At 39.1% G+C, this 27,245-nt stretch overlaps 3 protein-coding genes and 1 pseudogene across 10 annotated transcripts in view; 2 read left to right on the forward strand and 2 right to left on the reverse strand.

Annotated features, from left to right (window-relative positions):
• The first annotated feature begins 1,259 nt into the window (after window positions 1–1,259).
• LOC146484126 (uncharacterized) overlaps window positions 1,260–27,245 on the forward strand; it is a 134,160-nt gene continuing 108,174 nt past the window's right edge. Inside the window, exon 1 of the mRNA XM_085105395.1 lies at window positions 1,260–1,574. Within this exon, the coding sequence (XP_084961521.1) occupies window positions 1,358–1,574 (217 nt within the window). The 5' untranslated portion in view covers window positions 1,260–1,357. The remainder of the gene's footprint in view (window positions 1,575–27,245) is intronic.
• LOC146484127 (uncharacterized) lies at window positions 15,242–25,323 on the reverse strand. 3 transcript variants are annotated; one of them, XM_085105406.1, is made up of 4 exons: window positions 25,100–25,323; window positions 22,736–22,806; window positions 20,104–20,597; window positions 15,242–18,111 (listed from the first exon to the last, which is right to left on the reverse strand). In XM_085105406.1, the coding sequence occupies exons 3-4, from the start codon at window positions 20,545–20,547 to the stop codon at window positions 16,993–16,995; spliced, it is 1,563 nt and encodes a 520-aa protein (XP_084961532.1). In that variant the 5' UTR covers window positions 20,548–20,597; window positions 22,736–22,806; window positions 25,100–25,323; the 3' UTR covers window positions 15,242–16,992. The 3 variants fall into 3 exon arrangements, with proteins under 3 accessions (XP_084961532.1, XP_084961531.1, XP_084961533.1); XM_085105405.1 differs by lacking the exon at window positions 25,100–25,323 and adding an exon at window positions 24,137–24,274; XM_085105407.1 differs by lacking the exons at window positions 22,736–22,806; window positions 25,100–25,323 and having other exon boundaries at window positions 20,104–20,685.
• LOC146484128 (uncharacterized) overlaps window positions 24,340–27,245 on the forward strand; it is a 54,848-nt gene continuing 51,942 nt past the window's right edge. For all 6 annotated transcript variants that reach the window (XR_014863721.1, XM_085105399.1, XM_085105402.1 and 3 more), the window contains exon 1: window positions 24,340–24,451. The gene's annotated coding sequence lies outside the window, so the exon portion shown is untranslated. The remainder of the gene's footprint in view (window positions 24,452–27,245) is intronic.
• LOC146484129 (uncharacterized) overlaps window positions 25,710–27,245 on the reverse strand; it is a 2,132-nt pseudogene continuing 596 nt past the window's right edge.

Genomic DNA, 27,245 nt, shown 5'->3' on the forward strand with positions numbered 1-27,245 from the left:
GAAGCAGAGGTTTATCATAAATTCTACAACTTGAACCGGAGTCATTTATCTACATTAGTTGGAACTGATTCCATGAATTCTACCAGAAATAGCATTTATTCAAGCTTAAACTGCGGTAATAAGTACTTTTTTTTGCTCTATAAAATGAAATGTAGTTCATAAAAATTTTTTTCAGTAACAGCATTATAATTCGTCACTCACAAGAAAATACCAATACATTCTTGTTAATAGTAATCTGTTTATTTACATGTAATTCGCGAAGCACAATATCGAATATTTATTTGGTCACCGATTTCCTGTGATTAAATACACTGTAAATACATTGTTTTCGATCACAATCAGCGCTCTGAGCTCAATATTTTTCGTTTAACTACGTCTTAAAGTCAAGAACGTAGGGAATAAACTAAGATGAAAAGTACCTTTGAATTATATTCACACGCAGCTTGCTTCAGTCCGTTGGTATTTCTGGACACTTCGCCTGCTCACATTCTATTGCCAAAAATTCTTGGTGTTCCATTCGGCAATATTAAAATTGATCTTCTTTCCCATTTCACCCCATTTGGAGCTCTGTTAAAAGGCGTAAAGCCAGCGATACCTCTGTTCTAATCTCCATGCCTGTTTAGGTTTTGACCCAAGCGTCCTCCATCGTCTGTCGGTTTCCCTCTGGCGTCCCGAAACGTTACGACTGTTTCTAAAATAACACTTTTGGATTAACAACACTCTACCTGAGTGGAAGAAACGTGAACCTCTTCCAGGTCTCAAGTGAGCGTGTGATGTAGAAATGCTTGGTTGTAAAACCGCTTGTTGTCGTAAAGTTCGTAGCTGGCTTCTCTGTCCTTCTGAGAAAGCGACAACTGCATACTCTATTACCCCTCCCTAACGACAAATTGTGTCAAGCACCCAGATTTTGGGTGCCACGTGACCAGCTCCAGCCAGGGCTCGCTGGGGCGGGAAGAAGAGAGACCCTGGGAACGAGGTTGAAATGAAGGAAGGGCTTGCCCTTTTATAGCGGAACTTCTTGTCACGAATATACACAAAACACATTCAATTAATTTGAAGTAATTCTGATACATGCTGATTTGCCCGCTTAGTACAACGACTACAATCATTTCCCAAAGCAGACACCGTGCAGTAGGTACCTCCCCAAACTACGGTATGACGTGCCAGAAGTGACAACATTGATACGTCATCGAAGGGAATTTTCCCGAAAGCTTGAACAGAAACTTACTGCTGTCACGCAATCTCAACTACTCGCGTTGCAGTGTTTTTGTCGTCCAAAATGTCGGTCACTTGAAATTGTCCTGAGTTTGGGTCTTACCCCTGAAATTCAGGCCCCGAGAGAGAGAAAAAAAGAAATATGAAGATTGGTTTAAGAGTTGTTCGTGGCCCTGATTGGATGTGGGGAGACCAAGACAATGGTGAAGGCAATGTTGGAACTGTGGTCAGTCTAGGACAAGATGGCAGCCTTCCCGACGGAACTGTTTTAGTGCATTGGGATTCTGGAAGACAGGGAAACTATCGTGCAGGCCGTTATGGAGAGTTTGATCTTCGAATTTTCGACAGCGCTCAAACGGGTAAGTAAATTATTCATTTTCATTTTAGCGAGGACTTAATCTCTACACCAGGAAAAACAGGAGCAAAATACAGTATCTCGGTTCGTTTCTTCATAATTTATAACAAACTCGAGCGAGTCAAGAATAGATCGCTTACCTGCGCAGCTCGACACTATTATAATTCAAACTTTTGTTACCTTTTCTTCGCATTTCACTTGGTTGTATTTTCTTATAGTTTTTAAAAGATCGAAAATATCTTACAGGAATCGATAGTTTCGAACATTCTGCTAGAGTACTAGAATATTATATTATTTTAACTGGGTTTAACTAAAGATCTGAAGTTCGTCCGCTTGTACATGTTTCGATTTCAGTGGTTTCTAGTTCCTTGTGTTATTTAGGTCAGGCAAACTTCATTTAATGTCTGAGTAAATAACTGAAGTGTTGAATTTGTTTTCCTCTTTTGCAAGAAACCGTGGAAGTTCTGCGGAATTGAATCAAAGGCTCCTGTGAGCCAACTCGTGAATGCAGATGACACATAGTAATTGAAATTTACACGGCTTAGAAATTTAGACTGTAGGGTAAGCCGATCTCACAAAGGGAAATCTGTTCAACAAAGTATCGCATTACATTTCATGCCCGACATAAATGCGTGAAATTTTTCCTTTGGAGTTCAGTCCACGCAATCCTCAAGTAAAAATAATGAACTATGACAAGCTCTTGCTAAATAAGAATTATTTATCGACCGCGTCCTTTTGCTTTCCCATAAATTACCAGTCGTAAATTTCGAAAATGAAACATTTTTCCCTTTGAAACCTCCATGTAAGCTGACAAGATCTTAAAGTGTTCATTTCACCAGAAATTTGCATAATTTTGTTTACGACGTCAATGATGCGTGACATGGCACGTTCCGATTTCGCGTGAAAACTGACAAATTAAATTAATTTTAATTAAATTATTTCTAAATTAAATTATTTTTAATTCTTAAAAGAAACCGCACTCTGTAGAAAAAAACGAAAAAAACCTAAAAAAAACGAAAAAAACCTATAACTTTGCTCAGATTCAACGAAAAATCTCCATTCTTACACTAAAATGATTGTCAAATTATTCTCTACAGAATAAATGAGAGAATTCTGACGCGTCGTGAAAAAAATCTTCCCGTTTTTTTTTTTCACTAATTGAGTTTACGACCCCGGACTTTCTGAAAAACTGAAAAAACTTTTAACTTTGCTCAGATTGAACGAAAAATCTCCATTCTTGCACTAAATGATCGTCAAATTATTTTCTACATATTGAATAAGAATTTCCTGATGCGCCGTGAACAACAAATGTTCGCGTGTTTTTTCCACTAATTGAATTTAAAACTCATTCACTGCGCACGCCCGAAAGTTAACGACAAAACCGACCGAGCGACCGACCGACCGACCAACTAACCAACCAAGTCCACAGTCAACTATCGCTATAACTCGTTCATTGCGCTACGCGCATTCACGAGTTAATCAAAGGCTCCTGTGAGCCAACTCGTGAATGCAAATGACACATAGCAATTGAAATTTAGACGGCTACGGAAACTTCCTTGAAAGCTAAAAGAAACTATATCTTTGCCCGATTATGTAACGAAAAAATAACCATTCTTGTACTCTTGTATTCTGATGCGCCGATTAAAAAAAAATCACGTGTTTTTTTATTCAAAGTTCATAGAAGCACGCCATGTGCAGCTACGTCATGCAAATTCGTGTCTCCGATAGTCCGAGGCTACTGGATTTTGCGATCGGGCTAGTGGATTCTAACCATCACTTGCCCGATGGGCAAGTGAAGTTTTTTTGGGAATTAAAATTACAAAATTACTGTAGGGCAAGCCGATCTCACAAAGGGAAATCTGTTCAACAAAGTATCGCATTACATTTCATGCCCGACATAAATGCGTGAAATTTTTCCTTTGGAGTTCAGTCCACGTAGTCCTCAAGTAAAAATAATGAACTATGACAAGCTCTTGCTAAATAAGAATTATTTATCGACCGCGTCCTTTTGCTTCCCCATAAATTACCAGTTGTAAATTTCGAAAATGAAACATTTTTCCCTTTGAAACCTCCATGAAAGCTGACAAGATCTTAAAGTGTTCATTTCACCAGAAATTTGTATAATTTTGTTTACGACGTCAATGATGCGTGACATGGCACGTTCCGCTTTCGCGTGAAAACTGACAAATTAAATTATTTTTTAATTAAATTATTTCTAAATTAAATTATTTTTAATTCTTAAAAGAAACCGCACTCTGTAGAAAAAAACGAAAAAAACCTATAACTTTGCTCAGATTCAACGAAAAATCTCCATTCTTACACTAAAATGATTGTCAAATTATTCTCTACAGAATGAATGAGAGAATTCTGACGCGTCGTGAAAAAAATTTTCACGTTTTTTTTTTCAGTAATTGAGTTTACGACCCCGGACTTTCTGAAAAACTGAAAAAACTTGTAACTTTGCTCAGATTGAACGAAAAATCTCCATTCTTGCACTAAATGATCGTCAAATTATTCTAGATATTGAATAAGAATTTCCTGATGCGCCGTGAACAACAAATGTTCGCGTGTTTTTTTCCACTAATTGAATTTAAAACTTATTCACTGCACACGCCCAAAAGTTAACGACAAAACTGACCGACCGACCGACCGACCGACCGACCAACTAACCAACCAAGTCCACAGTCAACTATCGCTATAACTCGTTCATTGCGCTACGCGCATTCACGAGTTCAAAAGTGCCTATGAAGTAAAAAAATTTTTGTCACGGTTTGTTAGTTTTGTTAAGAGCGGCTTGCTGTCACTATCAACTATCGCCATGCAAGATAGAAAAATTTCTCAAACTTTGCCACAATAAAGAGCTTTGCTAACTTATTACAAAAATTGACCTTTGAAGTTGTTTGGATTTTTATTTTCTTGTCGAGACGAGGTTTAGTAATTTCCTCTCACAGCGTCCAAAATCGGTCCTGAAATTGCACTTTTATCGAAGGCAAGCAAACCAAAACGGAAACCGTACCAGCAAAAACTGATGCATGCCATTAAAATATCATCCTCCAACGGCGATTTGGAGCTGTTAGGTCTCAATGAATTTCGATCCTGAATCTGTCTTATGGGATTTCCAAAATTATGCCTCGCGGAAGTATTGCGTGACGTTCAATTTTGGCCAGATTTGTGGGCAAAAAAATCGATCTGGTACATGGATTTACCTATCAAAACTATTATTACCGCCAAAAGTATCATTTTATCTTAGCTTTTACCGAAAATGTAGCTTGGGTAAATGAAACGGCAAATTGTGAGAGCGTGTTAAAAACAGGACACTCGCGCTAATTGATTGGCATGTTGACCCGCCATGTTGCGAGTATTATCACGGTTAATTTACATAAAAAAAAGTTGAACTCTGTGTTAAACGTACGTAAAAACTCTTTTGTGTCCCTCAAATATCTGAGCGATATATTATATCCCATATTTAAGTCAATACCAGTGCGAAAGGACCATTTTTGTTGCCAATTGTAAGTGTAGCGGTTTCATTTTGATTTGTTTACACAACCACATACAGTGCATCAGGTAATATAAACTGACAAACATTTCTCGAAAACTTGTGCAATAGATGGGTTTGCCTATCGAAGCTATTATTCCAACCGAAAGTATCGTTTGTCTTAGCTTTTATCGAGAAACTAGCTTGGGTAAATGAAATGACAAATTCTGCGAGAGTCTTCAGTCTTCAAACCAAAGTGATCAAACTAGTTTGTTTTGACTTTCCACGCCGCGAGTACTATCGCAAAAGGTTATCCAAAAACTGTTAGATGATATATTAAATGCTGTGCGATGTCAGTTTTCGTCTGTGTAAATCAATATCGAGGTAAAATGACCATTTTCGTAGTTTTTTGTAAGGTTTATTTTAAATTGCGAAGCCTAGGAATGCACGCAACATAATATCAGTTGATAAATCATTATCGACAAACAACTTGAGGAAAACTTATGATAAATACAGGAAACTCAATATCTTGAAGTACTTCTTACCTCAGTCGAGGTTATCTGGATGAGATAATTGCAACATTTTGGAAGATTTAGTCCGGATGCGTACACGGAACATTCATTCAAATTCAAAACTGTTGCCTAGTTACACCGTAACAGCGAGACACAGGCGTCCCATGTTTTTCCTATGCACTTTGCCCCAAGTTACACTCCCGCCTTTCCCTCATGCAGTCGAACCTCCCCTTGCGACCACCTCTCGTAAGCGACCACCTCTCTTGAGCTACCACTTTTCCAAAATACCAAAATATCCCCAGTCAAATCACTATACATGTAGTTGGAACGTCTCGTAAGCGACCACTTCTTGTAGGCGACCGCGACCACTTTTAGACTTTGTTTTTGTTTTTAACCTCCCGTAAGCGACCACTTGTTACATACGCGACAAAAGTCCTCATATCTATTCCCTGTCAGGAGTTGGAAAATTTACCTTGTCACATGTACATTCTTGGGTAGTTCAGGGGACGTGAATGTCACAATCGTCGTATTGGTTAATTTATCACAGGCGAACCATCGCCTTGGATACTGAAATTATACTGGCAATATAATTTTGGAAAGTTGAAAAAACGTTATTGTGGCTACTAAACCTCTGGAGTCACCTTATGCTAATGAGTTCAAAATTTTTGACCCCTTGTGTTCTCACCTTTCGTAAGCGACCACCTCCCGTAAGAGACCACCTGCTTGACATTTTGTTTGGGTGGTCGCTTACGGGAGATTTGACTCTAATAATATCAAACACCAACAGAAAAGGATTCTCAAGTAACTTGGACCCCACAGTTATACGTCCGAAGGATGGCAAACAGCAATTACTCCTGTAGCGCACGCCACACAGAAACCTACATCGGGCTGACTTTGGCGTCACTGTAACGGTTTCGCTAGGTAGCATCCTTTTTTATTTTATTTTATTTTTTTTGAAACATTGAAAATGATAAAATGGTGACGGGCCGGGACAGGGTAATACCGCGTTCTCTGCTTAAGCGCGAACACCATGAACTGGGAGCAGCAGAGTTCTTTTTGTTAGATCGCCATCTAACCCCAAACAGGTCACGGTGCCTCAGACAAATAGTCAGTTCAAGATGTGTTTTGTCGATATCAAACACTTCTGTAAGGTAGTAATAAAATACTAAATCTACTGCACTGAACGTTCCAGGCTAAAGTAGGAAAATAGGGCGAAGTTATGAGTCATATCAGCTTTGCAGCCAAGTAATAATCCCTAGCCTTTTAGTGCGAAAAACTTTGTTGTACAGTGAATTTTGGTGGAGTGGCAGATTTGCTTCTGCGTGAAAACTGCAAACGTTTCATCCATCACTCAGCTGTTCCATAACACTACGATCCATAGCCTAATCATAAGGACGCCAGGCTGCCTTTGCGGGGTACCAGGTACCTGGAGGTTGTCTTTAATTTGGAATCTCAGTACAGATATCTTCAATTACCCCCTCCGCCTCCTCCTCGAAGATTTTATTAAACAAATCTGTTAAAACTTATGGCATATTCGTCCAAAGACGTGAAATGCAGATTGAAAAGAGGAAAAAAAAAGAAAGAAAAAAAAATAAATAAATAAATAAATAAAACAACGGCAGAAAAGTCAGCTTTAATGACAACCTGGTCGACCATTTATGTATATTCAGAGAGGGTCTCCTCGCCATTACTTTGGCTTGTAAATTGAATGAATCCTTTTTTTCAGGTAAGGCAAATAAATAATGTTGATGATGAGGGTTGGGTATCTAACCTACAGAGTTTGTCAGAACCAATGTGACTGTTTATAGATATAGTTTTTTCCAAGGTTAGGGAAGTACAAAATGTCGTTAGGGTCCGGGGTTTGTTACCGTGATGATACTCGCAACATGGCGGGTCAACATGCCAATCAATTAGCGCGAGTGTCTTGTTTTCAACACGCTCTCACAATTTGCCGTTTCATTTACCCAAGCTACATTTTCGGTAAAAGCTAAGATAAAATGATACTTTTGGTGGTAATAATAAATTTAGTGGGTAAATCCACGTACCAGATCAATTTTTTTGCCCACGAATCTGGCCAAAATTGAACGTCACGCAATACTTCCGCGAGGCATAATTTTGGAAATTCCATAAGAAATTCAGGATCGAAATTCATTGAGACCTAACAGCTCTAAATCGCCGTTGAAGGATGATATTTTAATGGCATGCATCAGTTTTTGCTGGTACGGTTTCCGTTTTGGTTTGCTAACTTTCGATAAAAGTGCAATTTCAGGACCGATTTTGGACGCTGTGAGAGGAAATTACTAAACCTCGTCTCAACAAGAAAATAAAAATCCAAACAACTTCAAAGTTCAATTTTTGTAACAAGTTAGCAAAGCCCTTTATTATGGCAAAGTTTGAGAAAATCGAATTTTTCTATCTTGCATGGCGATAGTTGATAGTTACAGAAAGCCGCTCTTAATTTCTCGGTCTGCATATGTAGGTTTGACTGGACAAAACCTTCTCATTCCGGCAGGTCTATTCCGGGGGTGAGGGGTGGGGGGTGGGGGTGGGGGTGAGGGGTGAGGGGTGAGGGGGTGAGGGGTGGGGGGGTGAAGGGTGGGGGTTGAGGGGTGAGGGGTGGGGGTGGGGGGTGAGTTTAACAGACGTGGATCTAGACTCTCATAGACTCTCATATATGTTGACATTTGCAACCATGTTACTCTCCAAAGTCTCACGACGTTACGGCCGTACCACGTAACTCAATTTACATACATCGTGTATGTCAATACTTTGACATTTGCAACCATGTTACTCTGCCAAAGTCCCACGAAGTTACGGCTAAATCTTCAGATGATAGGCCACCCTCTTATTTTTTCAAGTAAATAACGAGAGACCCATGCCTTAATTTTCTTGAGGGGGGTACAAGTCAAGATGTAATCCATGCAGGTTATTTTCACGGTATCATATTGGTGCGAGCGAAAACTGAAAAAAAAATTACATAAAAATAGAAATGTCATCGTAATTGCTTGCAGCAAAGGACGGAAATTTCCCCCTGTGCATCCTCGTTCAGTATAGTTCCGCTTGTAAGCACCAACATGACTACAGTAAATACCACCACTAACATGAGATTCGTTGGCTTGTGTACATTATTAAATGAATTTTTCGCGACACGTGAATTTCGAGATTTTGAAGTGTACATCGCAGCACTTGACTTTGGCCAATTTTCTAAAGGCTTGCACGGCAGGTCACTTAATTTAATTTTCGTGACTGAATTTTCCCGTTTTCACGAAATATGCAAAATTAGAAAGTGTCGCAAAAAATTTATGTGCTAAGTTTGTTTTTCGAATTGAATTGATAATTTTATCGTCAGCTGTGCCACTGAAGTCCCAGTACACGTTACTTCAGCTTTATTTACGCACGTACGTTAAAAATTTTAAGGACCAATCTTATCAGCGGCCAACCTCAAGCTTTACTCAGTTGGACGATTCGACCATTGAAATGCCTTAATCGGCAACGGCAAATACACTAGAGCTTATTGTCGTGAGAGTTATCTCTCGAATATAAGTGATACCAGCATATTTTAGTTACTAAAAACATGTTTGTTGTTTATTTTTATGTTCCGTTTTCTATTAATGGAACTCTGATTACAAGGACGGGAGAAACGGAAATCTGAAATTGGAAGAAATTATAAACTGAAGGCAGTGAACTTTTTTCTTTCTTTTTTTCTCTGATCCTAGAGAGAATTAGAAATGAAGATTCGAAATGTAACATGCTCAAATCCCAAATACAAACGAGAAAAGGGAAAAACATTTTTTCCCTGCCCACCAAAAAAAAAAGTGGGGGGGGGGGGGGTTTGAAGGAAGGAAACTGCTCGCTAGTTAAAGTAACGATTCAACAAAACCAGTCTAGATTCCGGTTTTTCACAAGCCACTTTGGCAAATTCATAAAAGTTAATCCAGATTATTTACAGTTACAGTTGTGTTGCAGTTTTAAGATTTCGAATTAATGTGAGAGTAGAGGGTTCATATCTCAAGAGCAGAACGTTTGTTTGTGTAATGACAATAACGACATTTGTAATTGTATCATGACAATAGCGACATTTAGTAGTATTGACGCTTACACTTAGTATCATTGACAAACCAGCCTAACAACCGGTTTTTCGAAGGCCATATGGTAAATGATTAACCAGGGAAAGTTAATCTAGTTTGTTTGTATATATAAAGTTACAGTTTTGTTACACTTTGAAGAATCAAAACCAATATGACGTCAGTTGTATCATTTAGTCGATCCAAGATCCAAGATCTTACGAGTCTCAAACAAAAAAGCAATACAATAAACGATAACCACAGTTTGGATTACTTTTATGTGTTTGTCGAACTCAATAATGTTAAGGTGGATCGCAGATCCCCACAGCTCGCGCCATGAACAAATTAAACGTACCCTCACCCCCGAACTGGTGATTTCGTGTGAGATTGCAGGATGTTCGTTTATCACGTATATGAGAGTCTAGATCCACGTCTGTTAACCCTTTCCCGCCCGAGGGAAATGTCGAATTTTTCTAAATCGCTAACTATGAACTGGGAGACCACATGTGATATACCATCTAAAAGGTATTTTCTGGGGTGTGCTATAAATCACACCAACAGAGACGGAAGAGGTCACATATTAGAGTGAGAAAAGTCCAAAACGAAAGAAGAAAAACAGTGAAAATTTTCCTATTCGTTGTACATACTGGGTATCCCCCTAAACTATAGCTTAATATACAGCTCTCAGTGCATTGCTTGTTGTAAGATATCAACTGGACTCTTAATGTACAAAGGAAAAAAATCCAAAAGTTTGAGGGGTGGTAAATCAAGTCTCATATAGGAGGGGGGCGTGATTTTATGCCTTCAATTTATAGATCTTTCAAAGATCTTTTCGTTGTGCAAATTTCACACAAATTGACCAAATACTGAGCCCGTTATTGCGTCTTGTGCCATATGGCACTCTTGGGCTGGAAAGGGTTAAACTCACCCCCCACCCCCATTCCTCACCCCTCACCCCCCACCCCTCACCCTTCACCCCTCACCCCTCACCCCCCACCCCCCACCCCTCACCCCTCACCCCCGGAATAGACCTGCCGCCGAAAACCCGGTTCAGGAGCGGTGAATTCAAGATCATAGCCTCACATCAAAAATAATTATCGGATCGAAGTAAAACATGTATTTCTTGCAATAGTTTACCGTGGGCTATGTTGTGAATTTTTCTGAGAATTTTGAATTTTTCGCTATTGCACACCTCTGGTTGATATTTACAGACATCCGCTCTTAATTGTTTCAAACAAAAGAACTTCCAATGAATAACAATAGTGGCAACCGTTACACGTCATAAAATTCAAAATGGCTGCGCCCAGGAAATTTAAAAGCGAAAATAGTCGATAATCATATCTAATTTTAACACACTTGAATGTCATTCCTACGTTTTAGACCAAAATTTAGAATTTGTACAACATTTCCAACACTTAACCGTCAATTTGTTGTCAGAGTGGAGGTTCCCTTTAATTTAAGCGCTCTATGATAAATTATCATAGTTTTCCATGAGAGCTATCCAAACACCTCACAGTACAGCTTGCAACCCACAACCAGACCTTAAAAAAGAAAATAAAATGATACCAGGTTATATCAAAAGATGTCGGTTACTCAATATTTCAGGTTAATTGTTGTGCCGCAGAGATTGAATATAGGCAAAAGCAGGACTGGGAACTTATATGTGAAACATCCCCAGCTTGAAGCATAGGAAACCTGTGGCTGTTCACATGGTGTTTGTGAAACATAGACAATTTGTAGTATTTTTAAAATTATAGTATCTGTGAAGGTCTAATTCACGATCTTTTTTTATTTTATATCTCAGGAGAAAATCACCGGGACACGGCCAGAGCTTATTATGGTTTGGGCTGTGCTCTTGGTGCTCTGGGATCCACTGATGAAGCCCTGGGGAATTTGAAGAAAGCTCGCAACATTCAAGTTCGTATTATTGCTTCTGAATATGATATTAAGAAAACTGACGAAGAAATCTTTTTATCTGGAAGGAACAGTGAGGACAGGATCTCCATTTTGAATGCTACAAGAGATGCACATTGAAAACTATGGCACCGTGTTGCGACTCCACTGACAACGTGATTCGTAATACGGGCCTCTGCTTGTCGACAACTCTCATGTAGGTGGACAGTCTTCTCTTAAGTTGGCCGTTTGTCGTGGTTCATTTCATTGTAAATAACCTCTGAGGATCATAGTAGAGCATTGATGTATAAGTATGGAGCAAGACAGAAAGTATCTCACCCGCCTGCTTCTTTGCATCCCCGCTCGTAAACTCCTTTGTAGGCTTTACTTTTACTTATACATTCAGTGATCTTATAAGAAATTGTAGTTCATTACTAAATTTCTTCCGAGCGTGGTTGGTTTAAATTTGTCAAAACGTGATAGTGATCATTCATAGATCATGGTATACCCGGGGGGGGGGGGGGAGGGTAGGCGAATACCCGACCCCCGTGACAAACAACGTGGAAAAATGTCACATTAATGTTTTTTCTTTTTTTTTTTTTGGGGGGGGGGGGGGCACTTCTGGGAATGACTGATGCTTTCGAGGTCAAATTGTCAAACTGTAAATTCAAATGCCACTCTCGATGACCTATTTAGTGATAAACAATAAACACAATAGAGTGTTTCTGTATAGGGACTGTTGGCCTGTTAGTTTGCCCTTTGAAATTTGATGCTCTTAACCCGGGAAACGGAGCGCAGTGCCTTCTAATATTAGATTAGCGCGAGATTAGCACAGTTTATGACTATCCGAGAAACGCAGATCTTAGCAAGAGCTATTAGAATCCAATAAGAAAATTGGGGTCACCGGGCATCTTTTAGAGATAATTAATCAACAATAGTAATCTAAAAAGCCGTAAAATGCCGTTTTTTTGTTTTGTTTGTTCGTTTGTTTGATTTTTTGCAAGTTGAACCTTGATTATCTTTGAAAAATGTGTGGTTACCTCCAATTTTCTTTTTGGGTTTCAATAACCCTTGGTAAATCTACTTTCCCACATGGTTATCAACTGCGCAGAAGTATCCCTGTGTTAGTAGGCGCCGGCCATATGAAACCTGAGTTCCCGGATCATCCCCAGATGCGCAGTACGTATGCGCAGTAGCAAAAGGAGGTACCGTCCTTAAGAACATCAAATTTTCACGGAGAAACAGTCCTGATTCAGATTTGATTTGATTTAAATAGAATTAAAACTTTATAAATTATAAACTATATATCAAAATTAAGCTAGACCTTGTGCAATTTCCCAGTTATTCTTATACGCTGTTTATACATTTCATCGGAAATATAGGTTGACTGATAATTTGGAAATATAGGTACTGCAAAAGAAACAAAAATACAAAAAAAAAAAACCCACCCAAAAACGATAAATAAATAAATTGTTGTAGCTTGACGTAGGTACAGTTATAGCCTGACACTACTTTATACTAGATGTTTTAACTGTACATTATAATTTTAATCTAGTTTATTTTGGCACTTTTACTATAATATTTAATAAAACAAAAAATATATAAAAGGCAACTTCCCTGATATGGTTTACACTGCACGGTACATATTGTAGGCCTTGTCACCTTCCTTGCTATATCCCACATAATCAAGCATATCATTTGTCACATCTGGGCCGGAAGACAGAAAGTTCAACCCCCTACTACATGTTGCACACCAATGACTGGAGGCACTCCGACCTTTCAAACAGTGTATTTGGCTGCATGGGTGGCGAGATGTTGAAGGAAGGGGAGGTTTGGCCCGCCAAATTTTTATATTTGTACGTGGACAATACCGCCAGCTACGCAGGCTAGCATCGCCTGTGTGCACCCGCCCCCCTCCCCTAAGGAAAAATCGGGGAGAGTGCAACAAAGGAAATAGAAGACGTCTGCACGCAGGCAAAGGCTAGCGGTGTGTCTCGGAGGATGAAGAATATCTTAGCTCAGGTGACACATCTGATAACGAGATACAGCATACAACCACTACACGCAGTGGCTTAATTTATGGCTGTTTTAAAGGTTATATGTTCCTATGGTAACCCATAAATTCGAGTAAACAACCATAACTCCAGCAATCATAAGGCATTTGTTTGACACCATTACAGTGAATGGTCGATTATTCAGTGAGTGACACAGGCATACTAGGAAAAAAGGAAATCCGAGTGCTCCTATCAGGAGTCGAACCTAAGAGATTCCCGATTCAGCTAAATTAGCATTCTTTGACGGTTGTATCAACTGATAAAGAATGGTAGTATTACTCTATCAGTGGACCTTAAACTAACACGCGGGACTTGTTTGCAGATCTATCACAACTGGACACCTGAATTAAAAGAGACAACTTTACTTTGGTTCTGACAGCATGCAGTTTATTCTTCAAGCTTGTTATCGAGAAATGATACCTTCTGAGTTGCTTAAATACGATTTGTATTCTATCGTTAAGAGAAGCCAATTTTATATGTGTACAGGTCAGCCACACAATTCATTCGTCAGAAACACATTAACTCAGCAAAAGGCTTCCAACACATGAGATATTTCAACAGACTGAATAGAGGAATAGCCTACGAAGCAGATATCCTGATCCAAAATATACTGAGGCCAACCACAAGCTACCTAAGCTAAAGTAGGCTAACCGGAGTACTATTTTGTTAGTTACTAGTCTGACACGGAACTTGAAGTGGGTGTCAAAAAAATTGCCTGGAGAGAAGGAGCAAAAAGCTTCACAAACCTCTCGCGCTCTTGGAAAGAAAACGACTGCCAATCAGGTTATTGCAGATTGTGAATTAACCGTATAAAATGTCTTATTGCGGACTTGAAGAAACCACTACGGCAACACCGACAAAAACTTCACTTGAAAATATAAGTTTGCGTTTATACTTGAACTGTACAATGTGGGCGAACTATCCAGTAACAGAACACCAGGTGGGAAAGGCGTTCAAATTGAGACAGAGAATGAAAAAATTTACAATCATGAGCTACGTTCTCTAAACAACCTTGAATTTGGTAATTTCACGTTGTTGTTTGATCGAGTATGTGGAAAAAATGTACCAAATTTATAAGGCACGTGCAAGGTCTTGTGTTTTCTCAGTTAATCTTTTTGTTTTCAATGTTTTGTGACGTTCTCTTGGCCGTTGCCATAGTAGCTTCGTAAAGTCCCTGTTTAGCCGAAGTTACGGCTCGGAACTCATAAAGACGATTCACACATCAGTCATATCTAGTTGTGCCTCCCCCAAACAAACATGACAAATGAGCTGTTCAAATGCCCCGCGGTACGGCTAAAAAAATTAAGTTGACGCTAGTCCAGTCTCAAACAAGTCTCATTTCGCTGTATTGCTCCAGTGAACGTTCGTTCCGTTGATCTACCGCCTCATTTTTGTCCTCCTTAGACGTCGTTAATCACAAAGTCATTGTCTTCGCCCATGAACTTATAACTAAATGAAGTGGCAATGCCCTGAGGTAGAAATCACAAGGCTGTCAAATGGTCCCGGTTAGACTAATGCCCGATTCCTAGGTTGGACAATGAGGGAAAACGCCCTACTAAAGCACGGGCGGGGGGGGGGGGGGGGGGGGAGGGAGTTGTTTTGGGTAATTAAAAAAAAAAGCATTACTCTTTACTAATTTTATTAGGCTAAACAGGAGGCTACTGTGATAACAAGTATTTTGCCCGGGGAAGCACTTAAACAGATTTCGGGGCGAGACTCTGCAAACCTGAGGAACACACTCGCTGGCTGCGAAGAGGCCCGGATCTGTTACAGGAACCGGTTATCTCCCAGACATCAACATCCCACAGAACTTTGGTCCAACAGTCGAGTTTTAATTAACTTCGTAACCAGAACGTAACCAAAGAATATAGTTTACAAAACAGTTGTATTTATGACAAACTACAGAAGCGAAGCGATCAGGTAATTGTTAAAAAGTATAACACAACGTTAACTTATGCGCTCTTTGAAACATAATTGGAGGAAACAGAATTTAGCTGGTGCAACATTAGTAACCTTCAAAACAACACAGATAAGAGTTTAACAAAATTACCATAACACCTCAACGCCTAATTACAGTTATGGTCTAATTAAACAACAGCAGGTAACAGTCACAGTTACTGAACTGGAAACTCCAAGTGAATGTTGGTTTTTTAATATTTTTATCAGCGATGAAAATAAACTTCTTACTCCTAATTTCTTCCCTCACACTAACACTAGTTACAAAAACATGATAATAAGACGAAAAACAAGACTGAATGGTGTGAAAAGTAGCTACATATCTCCTAATACTCCTGTTGCCTTTTACATTAATGGTTATGCTGTCGACAGTTTGAAGGTTTTGCTATGCAAAGCGAAAGCCCGCCACGATTTTGCAGGAAGAATTCTGTCACCGAAAGTTGCACCTTCTGTATGGAAAACCAGAAAGCAATTTGGCGGGCTGCGTTTTCAGTTTTTCACTTTTCTCAAGTGCTGCACTCACCATTATTACTATTGATACTTTGTACAAAAGTTTGTGCGTTCGAGAAAACTAACCAGTTGCGTTGTCAGCGGTAAAGAGCCTGTTTACAGACCATCTATTTTCAGACCATCACTGCGGCCCGCGAGTGAAATAAAGCCCACGGGGGTTGCGAAAACAGCAACAGTAAAGAAAATAAAATTATAACAGGTGTGGACAGACTACCAATAATACCTCACAATTATAACATACCGTGTATTTACTCAATAACATGACTTTGCCTCCTAGAACATTCCAGGGGACGTCTAGGAACGTTTAAGACCAGAAAACCCGACAACTTTTGCAACTGGTATCATTAACTAATATTATTATTCCACTATTATGTCATTTAACCAGATAAAGTCAAGAGAACGCGCAAAATTTAAGACTGTCATAGTAATTCACTGTAATGTCCTGGTTTGACCGGATTACAACGGAGCGAATACGGGCAAAGACATTTCACTGGCTTTCTGTGTTGTTTACGTCATTCGCACGCGCCGAAACTGATGGACAGATACATACTGCCGGATGTATTTCAACACTCTTTCTAGAAAAGAAAATCCAAAATAACAAAACCTTTTTGTAGTGGAATAATAATCTCTTATTCGATGGCTTTACATATAATACCCGCGAACATTTTGCTCATTGCTCGTATTTTTCCTCGCCCCAAAATACTGTGCAACTCGCAAAATATCGTTGCGTATTATATGTAAAACCATCAAATAAGATATCTATAATCGTTAGTGATAAATGCTATACATGTGAGTCTGAAGCTGATTACAGAGGCCCCCTTATGGCCTAACAAAAACTAGAAGGGCTTATAGTACAGGCTACAATCTATAGAAATATAAATGTATTGGAGCTCAAATAGAAATCAAGGTAAAAGGTATCATGATAGCACATTGCTCTTTTGGCGATCAGTGTTCATGATTAAAATTGGTAAAAAGGGAGCCCAGTCTTTTCAGGTTCTTTCCATTTCTTGACTGCCCATGTAGTTATAGCAAGTATTACAGCCGTCAACACAGTTTTTAAGACATCATAAGCTGTCGCCGTTCCATAAAATATCTTTGCAGCTAAGATCGCCAACACAATAAGCGAACAAAAACCTAAGAAAAGGCATACGATATATGAAATATATACAGCGGTTTCAATTTTATCCAATTCAGAAACACTGCTAAAACCCAAGTATAGAGTATACGTTAAGGCAACAATAACAAACAAAACCAAAAGTAAAAGAATGAAACCCCACACTGGGTTAATCATGGTGCCAATTACTAGCCAACAAAAATGGTAAGCAGTCAGGCTTGCACATATTTGTATCATTAGCTTGATGAGGCAGTCCCCTATAGAACCGCAACGTGTATTAGTGGTCTCGGTGCATTTGGAGGATGAAGTCCCCTGCGACTGAATCCCTGACTCACCCACAGTTGCCGACACTTGAGGAGAGCTGTCTGGGGAGGATGAAGTCCCTGGCAAAATTAAAAGCCTGTGTGACTCATCCACGGCTCTCGACACTTGACGAGAGCCGTTTTGAGAGTGGGGAAGTGGCTGGATCGGATTCCTTACTTCATCCCCATTTGACTCTGGGGAATCGCCTTTAAACCATACTTTTTTGGCAAAAAAAAACACTGTTGGCAATAAAACTAAGAGTCCTAGAATAGGATAAATGTCCCTAGGTGCATTTCCAGAAGCTGAGCGTGAAATCACCAGCCCGAAAATAACAGCCTCAAAAAAAAACAGAAGAAAACATAACACAATTATAGAGCTGACCATACTGGGGTCTTGCTGCTCGTCACGAAGTTTGCGTGAATTGCCACTCGAACACTTGCGGCATTTACAACGCTCACGCTTTTTTTCCAAAAATTTTAATGCTTCAGTGGTTAAGGCGATTCCAGCTGGGGAAGCAAAAACAAAAGCGCACCACAAAATTATTCTTATGTTGACACTGCGTCCTGTAGCCTCTATGTCTGGCTCGTGACCCTCTATAACGCACTCCGCTGTGTTCAGCGTTGGATCCCGTATTCCTGGACTAACAGCCAGATCTTGAAGCTGTAAATAAGACATAATTTTTTAATTGAATCATTAGCTATTACGGGAACATTGCAAGCTCAGTCAGCGACCAATTTCAGCGTACATCTATAACGGTAAACAGGGGACTGCACAGCCTCACTCCCGGCCGTATTTAGCGCAAGAGAGAACGTGACTTGACTCGAGCTTGAGTAAAACGCTACCCTTTCGGCCCCAAGCCTTCCAAATCATGGACCTCGGTTCACTTGATAAGCGTCCTGAGGCCTGGGGAGTGAACAAGCTAAAACGTAAGCCAGGAGCACAAACAACCGCGATTGCTGCCAAGTAAATCAAGAACCACCCTCTCTGGCCCTGTACAATGTATGGGACCATGTTTGCTTCATTGTTTTTGTACCCTGACTTCTTGCTGACGGCTTCCTAACCCTGTTACTTCAAATGATGCTTTTGACTGCATGGCTGTTTGAATGAAACCTAATTGTGAATGAAATTCCCACATTGTTTTCCTTCTGTGACGTTTGCAGTGCTGATTAGCGGTCAATTTCTAAAATATTTGAGCGTTTAAAATTTGTGCGTGTTGACAAGGTCATGGTCAATATGCGTTGCGAATCAGAATGGCTCAAGTCCAACACAAAATGTTCAAAATTCATAACTCGGTGAATAAAGTATTTCTCCTACAGAAATAATTATAGTCTTTGAGTAAATGTTAACAAATGTTAACAAAAGAAGAATACAGGAAATATGATGATTGTGACCCGTTTTACATGAACTTTTAAAATTTGTGCGTGTTTACAAGCGCATCAGGTCAACACAAAATGTTCAAAAATTAATTTATCCACGAATCTACTTGTCGTGTAGCAACGATTTAAGAGCCTGTCCATGGTTTGAAATACGTTAAGTATGGAAAATTATCGAGAATTGCCTGCAAGAATGCATTTTATTTCTAACCGACTTGCGAGTTGCTCACCACATGATTTTTCATCTGTTTTCTCGTGCTCTTGAAGTCCCTCTCGTTTCACGTTGTACTTTGTTTATTCATCGCCTGCTTTCTCGTTTTCTTTCTCTCTCTCTCTCTTCTTTCCACGTCGGCCGACACATTCAATGAATACATAAATTGACTTAGTATTTTGTTGTCTCCAAAATTCCCTTTTTTTTTAAACGCAGTTGGCCATGCGACTTCCCGCTAAACAAACGCGGGCGGCAGCGCAGGCTTCACATACTTGAGCGTGCAATTAGCATTGGTTGTCCTGTATTGCTGCGTAACGACGGACGGACAGTGACATCATAACCAAACCAAAATTTCTCGGATCGATGGGTTACCATATTTTCTTACCCATGATGCTCTGCAAGCGACTAAAAAGTGATATTCTGGACATCACACACTTCACTGATTTAACCAACTCATTGAAATTCTTGTTTAGCATTCAATATCATCACTAGCCATGATTGACTTAGTCACATGATTCTAGGCTTGCAAAGGACCTGTAGCTTTGATAAAAATGTTTAAACTTGCTTCACAAGCTTTGCAAGAAGTAAACACTGCAGATATGCTACAAATTTGAATTTCTAAGGGTTCACACTATTAAACTGTTACTAAAGAAAATGAATGAATGCAAAGCAACATAAGCCGATAAAAATCACTGTTAAGGGAACTGGTCAAAACTATTGTACTCGAACAGGACCCACCAAAGCACTCAACAGATGGTGGTCTGCCTGCACCCCCCTTCATCAACCTCAATAGATGGTGCCTCTGCATGGCCACCCCTCTATCCAGCAGAAAACAATGACAATAAGATTCAGACCTCACTTTTCTTGTTTATCTGGTAATGCTTACTCTTGCTTAAGTTGAATATTTCAGTGTGTCAACTCAAATTTTAATGCCAATTAAATTTTGTGGGTAATATTATTCCAAAGATAAGTGAAATCTTTGACAACCCCCCTACCCCAGACAAGGTGGGTACTCCTTGAACAAATTGATTATGACCAGTTCCCTATTATAAAAAGAAAGTCACTTACCGCAGCTAGAACCCCTTTCATGAGTTTTTTCTGTTCCTCTACACGGGAAAAATTGGGACAGAAGCTCGGCAGACAAATGCTTAGGTCTTGCGTACGCTGTTTGACCAGAAGTGACCGAAGAGACAAGAGTTCAAGGACGTCAGCTGGGAGAGCAACATACAAGCAGTTCATACTCCAGGTGTAATTTGCAACAAATGTGTCATTGGGTCCATAGATTTTCACTTTGACAACAAGAGATGATGGCATTGTTGCTGGATAGAGAGCAGACTCAATGTTAAAACTGTTATCATCTACTGTCAGAGATTTATATATGTCAGCATAGCTGTCAATACAGTAAGAGAATGAAGTACAATTCTTGATTTCATCTGCCTTGGTATGTTGACCAAAATCTGTTACTTGAATAAAAATGAGAAAGAAGATCTTCTGAAGAGAAGGACAGAGCATCCTTAAGGTCTGTCAGTGGCTTTCAATTCAGCTGTCACTCAGGGTATTTCCTGCAAAGGAAAAGAGCACAGACTGTTGACTAGTTTGACATTTTCTTGTATTAATCTCACTTACGCTTGCCCTTTAACATTACTTACAATAAATTAAACTTTCAAGTGAATTTAAATTCTGAAGCTGCAGAAAACTTGTAAATAAATAACAAAGATAATGTGCCATATTCAGTTTTCTTAACAGGTCACATATGTTCATTGTCATTATATTACTCAATCTGTTTTTATCTGGTCCTCTTCTTTAGAGGATAATGGAACACTATCCTATAGCTATGAGTGAAGGCAGTATGAATTCTAGGCAATGTCATAATCATAAGTTGTCTGCAATGAAGAAGATCAAAGCAAAATTTTAAAATGTAAGATATGTTTAGATTAATGTGTTAATTATGCCCATAAAATAATGCTACATCAAACAACTGTGTTGAGCAATAAATAATTTACAGGAGTTTTTCAAAACAATTTTGTCAGGAAACCACCATTAGATCATACTAAAAACCAATGAAATTTGCAGTTGAAGGGAACATTCAAGCACAAGGAAACCACAGCAGTTTTGAAAAATTAACTGACTGAAATAATTGGCTTACATGGTTTTGTATTCTCTTTATTTGCATACACATAATTATACTCAACAGCTCTAAAGTATTGTACTGAGCTGTTTTGTGGGAAAGGACAATTCATATCTTCTCAGCTGAGATCAGTACACTACTTTTGTTCTCTTCAGAAGGAATCTTCTTACAGGAGGTGTCTGTGAGCGCATTAATTCAACTGCAAACTTAGATAGTACAATGAACCTTTGTGTATAGCAGACTGCCCCAGAGTCATTAATGTACCAGGATGGTCTAGCTGTCATCTTTTAAATTTTTAACACCCTGTGAGCTGGTGGCATTGTCCTTGCCATCCCAATGTGAAAGAAAAAGATGTGTTTTTTTAATTTTTTTCTGGGCCATTTAGTGCAGTCAGGACTTATATGGCTTCAACATATTAATGTCATTCACGTGGAGATCAAAGTTGTGGGGTATATACCATTTTAAAATAATTTTTATATTGGAAACTGGTTTTTTCAAATTTATTTAAATTGTGCAGTTCCAGAAAATATTACTCCCCCCCCCCCCCCCCACAGAAACCGGAAATTCCAGTTTATTTAGCTTCATACTTTGCTTCTAAAATCGGAGTGACTTTTAGGACCCCCTCCCCCTAGGAATTTCTGATGACCTTTCAAGGGGTGGGTATGGATTTTTCCGGAATTGCACATTGGTAAGAAAATAATTTTAAGTCTCCAACAGATACTCACTGTTTGCAGAATGAAAAATGTATTATTATTATTATTATAATTTTTTTTTTTTATGGGAATTGTCCACATTTCAGTTTTGATTTCTTGCTCTATTTATAGGAGTTCCCTGAATAACAACAAGAAATCAAGTATCCTGTGCAAACAGTGTTACCAGTATAGGTTATTATTCTACTTAATAGCTTTCATCAGATGATTGCAAATTTAAATGTGCTTACATCTTCTAATCAATCATGGCTGTTTTTATACTAGAGGATGCAAAAATATCGGTCTGGACAAATTTGGGCAAACATTTTGTACCTAGTTGTTGTTCATCTTTTAATTATGCGTCTCTAGTATAAAGGTGGGCACAAAACGCATTATGTATCTGGATGAACTATCTTCTGTTGTACTTTGTTAAAGATAGTTTATCTTGATGGACAATGCATCTTATGGCCATCTTTATACTAGAGACAAATAACCTAACAAATAATATATGTTTGCCCAAGTTCGTCCAGATGAATAATGTGTCCTTTAGTATAAAAATGGCCTATTTATTGTTTTTTTTTCTTACTGTTAATGCCACCAAGTGTAATCTTCAGAATTATACACTAAATTAAATGGCAAGCACAAAGAAACCGTAAGGCTTATAATGCAACATGTGTTTCCTCAACTACAAGGCTAATTGTTCACAGATAGGTTGTCCAATCGCTTCTAAAAATTCATGCTCTGCAGATGGCAATCATTTACAATATTATTTTAACTGTGAAACATTGCATTCGTTGAGTGAAAATTTATTCCACCACTCAGTTGAACTCAGATAATCTTAAAGAAATGTATAGACATTAATTACACTGGTTTTCATACAAACCTTTGAAAACACAGTTTCTTTAGACAGTCTTTAAGGGCTTTACCTTGGTAAAAGAACCTGTAAACTGACAGCTGGCATAAAACAAAGGAAACAAAAAAGTCAAAACAATACAGGGAAGGAAAACAATTAACCTATGACCTGTCGCACAACACAAAGAAAAACCTGTGAGGTTTTTGAATGAATGAATGAAGGAATGAATGAATGAATGAATGAATGAATGAATGAATCAATGAATCAATGAACAATTATGTAGTCTAAAATTACAAAATTGCACCAACGTAAACCACTTTTGTGACATTTCCCTCCTTGAATAAACAAAGAAAGGTGTGAACTTGACCCTTGAGGTTCATATTCATTCTTCACGTCAAATGCCCCCGCAGGGTACTCCCCTATAAGGGCTATATATATATGGGCATGTGCCGCTGGATAGGGTATATAATTTCAACCGAGTCTGTCTTGGACCTGTCCTAGTATTTGGCAAATCCAAAATCAGAGACGTTTGTCTATATTTAATTTATGGGGCTAAATGTAATTTAGGTGAGGTTTAAAACTCAAGACAATGCTGGCCAGCAGTCTGCTCCTTTAATTTAGGTGGGGCAATCCAAGGTTTTCGCAGGGCCTCAGTAAATTTACAGCTCCCCCGTTGATGTCAACCATTTTGCTCGTGTTGTGCTGCGTGTACAGTTGCAGAAAAAAAACTTTGCTCCTGTCCTTCCCCTCCCTCTAGGTAAGTAGTGGTAAGTATTCAACATTCCACTGAGTATTCCCTCATTGTGACGGTGCCTGGGTGGTTGCCGCTCACAGGGTTGTCATGGTTACCTTTCGCGCTAGCTTGCGGCTCCCCCACAGACCTTGCAGACACCTTCTCCACACTCATCAGTATTGATGATGAGTTTAAAGTGAACAATGCTTCATGTCAAGTAAGTTTCCACAAAAGGTTCACTGCTGTTAATGCAAAATTATGGGATTTTTCACCAACACTTCTAGGTAATGTATTATTTTACCTGTTGTGATTGGTGTTTGCATTTCAATGTGTGGAACATCATGTCCGGTAAGTGACCGTGGGCCTTTGAGTTAGTTGTGTTAAAAAAGAGCTAGATGTTGTCCTTTGTTACAAATAGGGTCCTAAAACAGAGGGCATTGTCCCACACATGGAAGGTTTTACAAGGCTATTTATGTCCCAAACAGGGTCAGGGTTTCAAACCTCAGCAGTCAAGTACCTGGGATATGGCAGGGTGCGGGGGGAAGGTGCTGATGGTTCAAATATGTTCATTCATCACCTTACATACATTTAACCCAAGTGATCAGAGGCTGCCTTTTGACAGCTCACCCCCTATTCACAAATCCAGCAAAATCTACGACTTGTATTGGAACCCACAAAAATCAAAAACTCAAGCTTACCTTCAATATGATCAAGTACCAATAATTTAGCTTTTGCTTATAATGTATGAGGTTACTTCAAAAGGGTAAGGAAAAAAAACGAAATGTTTGAATTCCTCCCTTCTCCTGCTAAATGGTTAAAAGTCGCATTCCGATTCAAAAAAGTTGCACACTTTTGCCTCGCTTTCATGAATGCTTTTTCAGCAACACCGCTGACCACTGCAACTGCATTATGCTTCCGCCTTCCTTCCGTGTTGCGTGGGACGTCAACCTCGCTTTTCGATCCATACCTTTTTGGGCGTTTGCGACGGCGGCTCTCCAGAATTTCTGGATTTGGTGAGTATTTTTGCTATTAATTCGCTGTTGTTTCACTAAAAGTAGTTATTAGGTCGTATGCCCGCCAAAACTGACGTATTTAATAATATGCTGTCATGCATACGCGAAGCGGGTGTCCGGTGGATTCGCAGCAAGGTCCTACAAATAGAAGTCGATTCTCTTCATTATCTGAAGTGGACTCCCTACATTACCAAAAGCAGTTTCGCAGCATCCAGAAGTCGATTTCACTTCAGCCTGCTGTCCAAAATCCAATCGGAGTCCTCAAAACACCGGCAATTACATTTTAATATCTCCCCCCCACCCCCCCCCCCCCCCCGCTATCAAAACCCTCAGAAATTCACTTTAATGCAGGATCTGTCAGAAGTACATATAGGCAAGCTTAGTTTTCCTGTATACCCCTCAGAAATTTATTGATTTAATATTTATAACTTTGCGAGGTGCTCTCTCAGACCTCTCACAACATGGTGGTTTTCAGAAAGACCCTGTGTATACATGTCTATGGCTGATGTTATACCTGACGAAACTACTCGAACCAAAAGAAAATTGACATGCACAAAAGAAAATAAATTGGGGTCAAGTGGACTGTTGACCTAAATTTTAAATAACTGGCATCAAAAGGACGCGATAAGTGTTGTTTACAAGACTTACCTTCATAATATTGTTCTTGTTTCGTTAACCAGAAAGGTCATAAAACTTTTCATTATTTCCTCTACTAATATAAATCTATTGAAGGCTGTAGAGTTGTTTTCTTCTCCAAGGACAATTTTTTCCATGCTGTTGAGCTGTTGGTGCATGTTTTCGTCGGAGTTTACGTAGGACTGGCATTCACCGTAAACACCAAATGTTGTGATTGGTTGGTGGTTGGAGGTGTGTCTAGGGGTGGAAAAGCATAAAAACAATAGTGTGAAGACAGGTGTTATTTTTTATGACCCCCTCCCGTTGTGCATGACTCTCACCTCGTGCTTGCCTCTGCTCACCTGAAAAAATGCAAAAAAATAATGCCTGTTCAAAAAATCGCGGCATTTTGAGGAATGTGATAAAAACTAAAAAAAGTCATTCAAATAATTTAATACAGTATATCAATGCAACTTTATTATAATATTCATTTAGTTAACCAAATGTACATGTACCATACTCAAGCTTATGTTTACGTCATCTTAAATTGTATATCCAGTGTCAGATACTCTATTTACTTATATTGCGATTATGATTCTATTTATTTTAATTTATCGTAATGTTCCTTCTCCTCTTGGGCATTACTTCAAAGAATAATAAGGTGTGATGGTTCCTGATGGGCATTAATGATACTACTTATAGCTTCAAGTTCTCTGAGGAAGGCCAAATAGGGTTTTAATTTGCCCTGTAAACCAACTCCTCTTTGGTGTCACAATCCAAAACACTTTGGAATCACAAGATTTCTCACAGCCTATAAACAATCAACTTGGCAATTTCTGTTACAGAATATGGAATGCAAAGGAGATCACCATTGTACTGACTGCACACTCATGCTTTTTTCCTTCTTTCAATAGCCCCTCTTTACAACACAACTCCTGAAGCTCCATTTTATCATTCTCATGATAAAGTGCATCTTGGGACCATTGACAAAGGATTTATCTGTAGCTTTTCTTTGTACTCCTGACAGAACATTGTCATATTAGCCTTAGTCCACTAGTTTAGAATGGAATGCATTCTTGAAAGAATTGTTTTCAACACCATGAAAGAAGACTTTTATACATCATTTTCAAAATTTTGGAAGGGAAGAGATGCTCCGGTGTGTCTGAAACAACTTGTGTGTTGAATTGTTGAACCCTCTCTAAGCTAAGGGTAGCTAATGAATTTCGCTGCCAGTGGCCATGTTTGATGTAGTCATGCTCAGGTTGCTTGGAGAAGAGCGTTGTTGCAAATACACACTCAATATCTGGGTTGAATAATTTATTATTAGGGTGGAATATTTCTCGATCTGGCAGGTCCTTTTGTCCCTCTTCATGAAATGTGTTCTGCAGAATCTTCCCTAGTCTTCATTGTAGCTGCAGGTGTAATTTTTGACCAAGTACCAAACAGTAGCCACTTTCCTCCATAAATGTCATCAGCCTTCTGATTTTTATCCTTTCCAAGAAAATAATGTGAAGAGATGTTGTCCATGTCATCATTGATGATAAAATTTTCTTGCCCACCAATTCCACATTGCAATACTTGGACTACCACCACAATATGTATTGACGAAACAATTTGTAACTTCCTCTACCATGTGCTCCATGGTAGCTTTATGTTTGTCATCTCCTATACCATACTCTGAATAAATTCCCTTGCTTGAAAATTTTCATTGGATAGGACATGGTTTTGTGCAGCATCAACTCGTTCCACCCGATTGCTCTATCTGTGGTACTCAGTTAACAACTTTTTGAGTTACTGATCTCAATCTTAGTATCCTTACCAAACTGCATGACAACCACATTCGTACCAAAGTTCTTCACAGGGCCTCAGTTGGACCATTGTCCACAATGAATGCAAAATGTTCTACTTTCAATGTCCCATTTTCAGGATTTCTGAACAAATGATCAAGTGCTGGATTTCTTAACAGAAGAAATTAAAGATGGAATTGAAATCAGGGTGAACTGTTTCTGGCTCAAAGTAAGAAAGTTTTATTAGGGTGGTTTCTGTTCCCGTCCTACGAACAATGTTAACAAAAAAACTCTGTTTCCCTTTCTCTTCAAGAGCTAGCTCTCTCTCCATAAGCAGGTGACTCATCAGTGTAACTGCCTTATGAGTGGACCTATTCCAGTTGTGATGAAGG

The sequence above is a fragment of the Pavona decussata genome, unplaced genomic scaffold, assembly GCF_977016875.1.
Source record: "Pavona decussata unplaced genomic scaffold, jaPavDecu1.1 SCAFFOLD_37, whole genome shotgun sequence".
Classification (NCBI taxonomy): domain Eukaryota; kingdom Metazoa; phylum Cnidaria; class Anthozoa; order Scleractinia; family Agariciidae; genus Pavona; species Pavona decussata.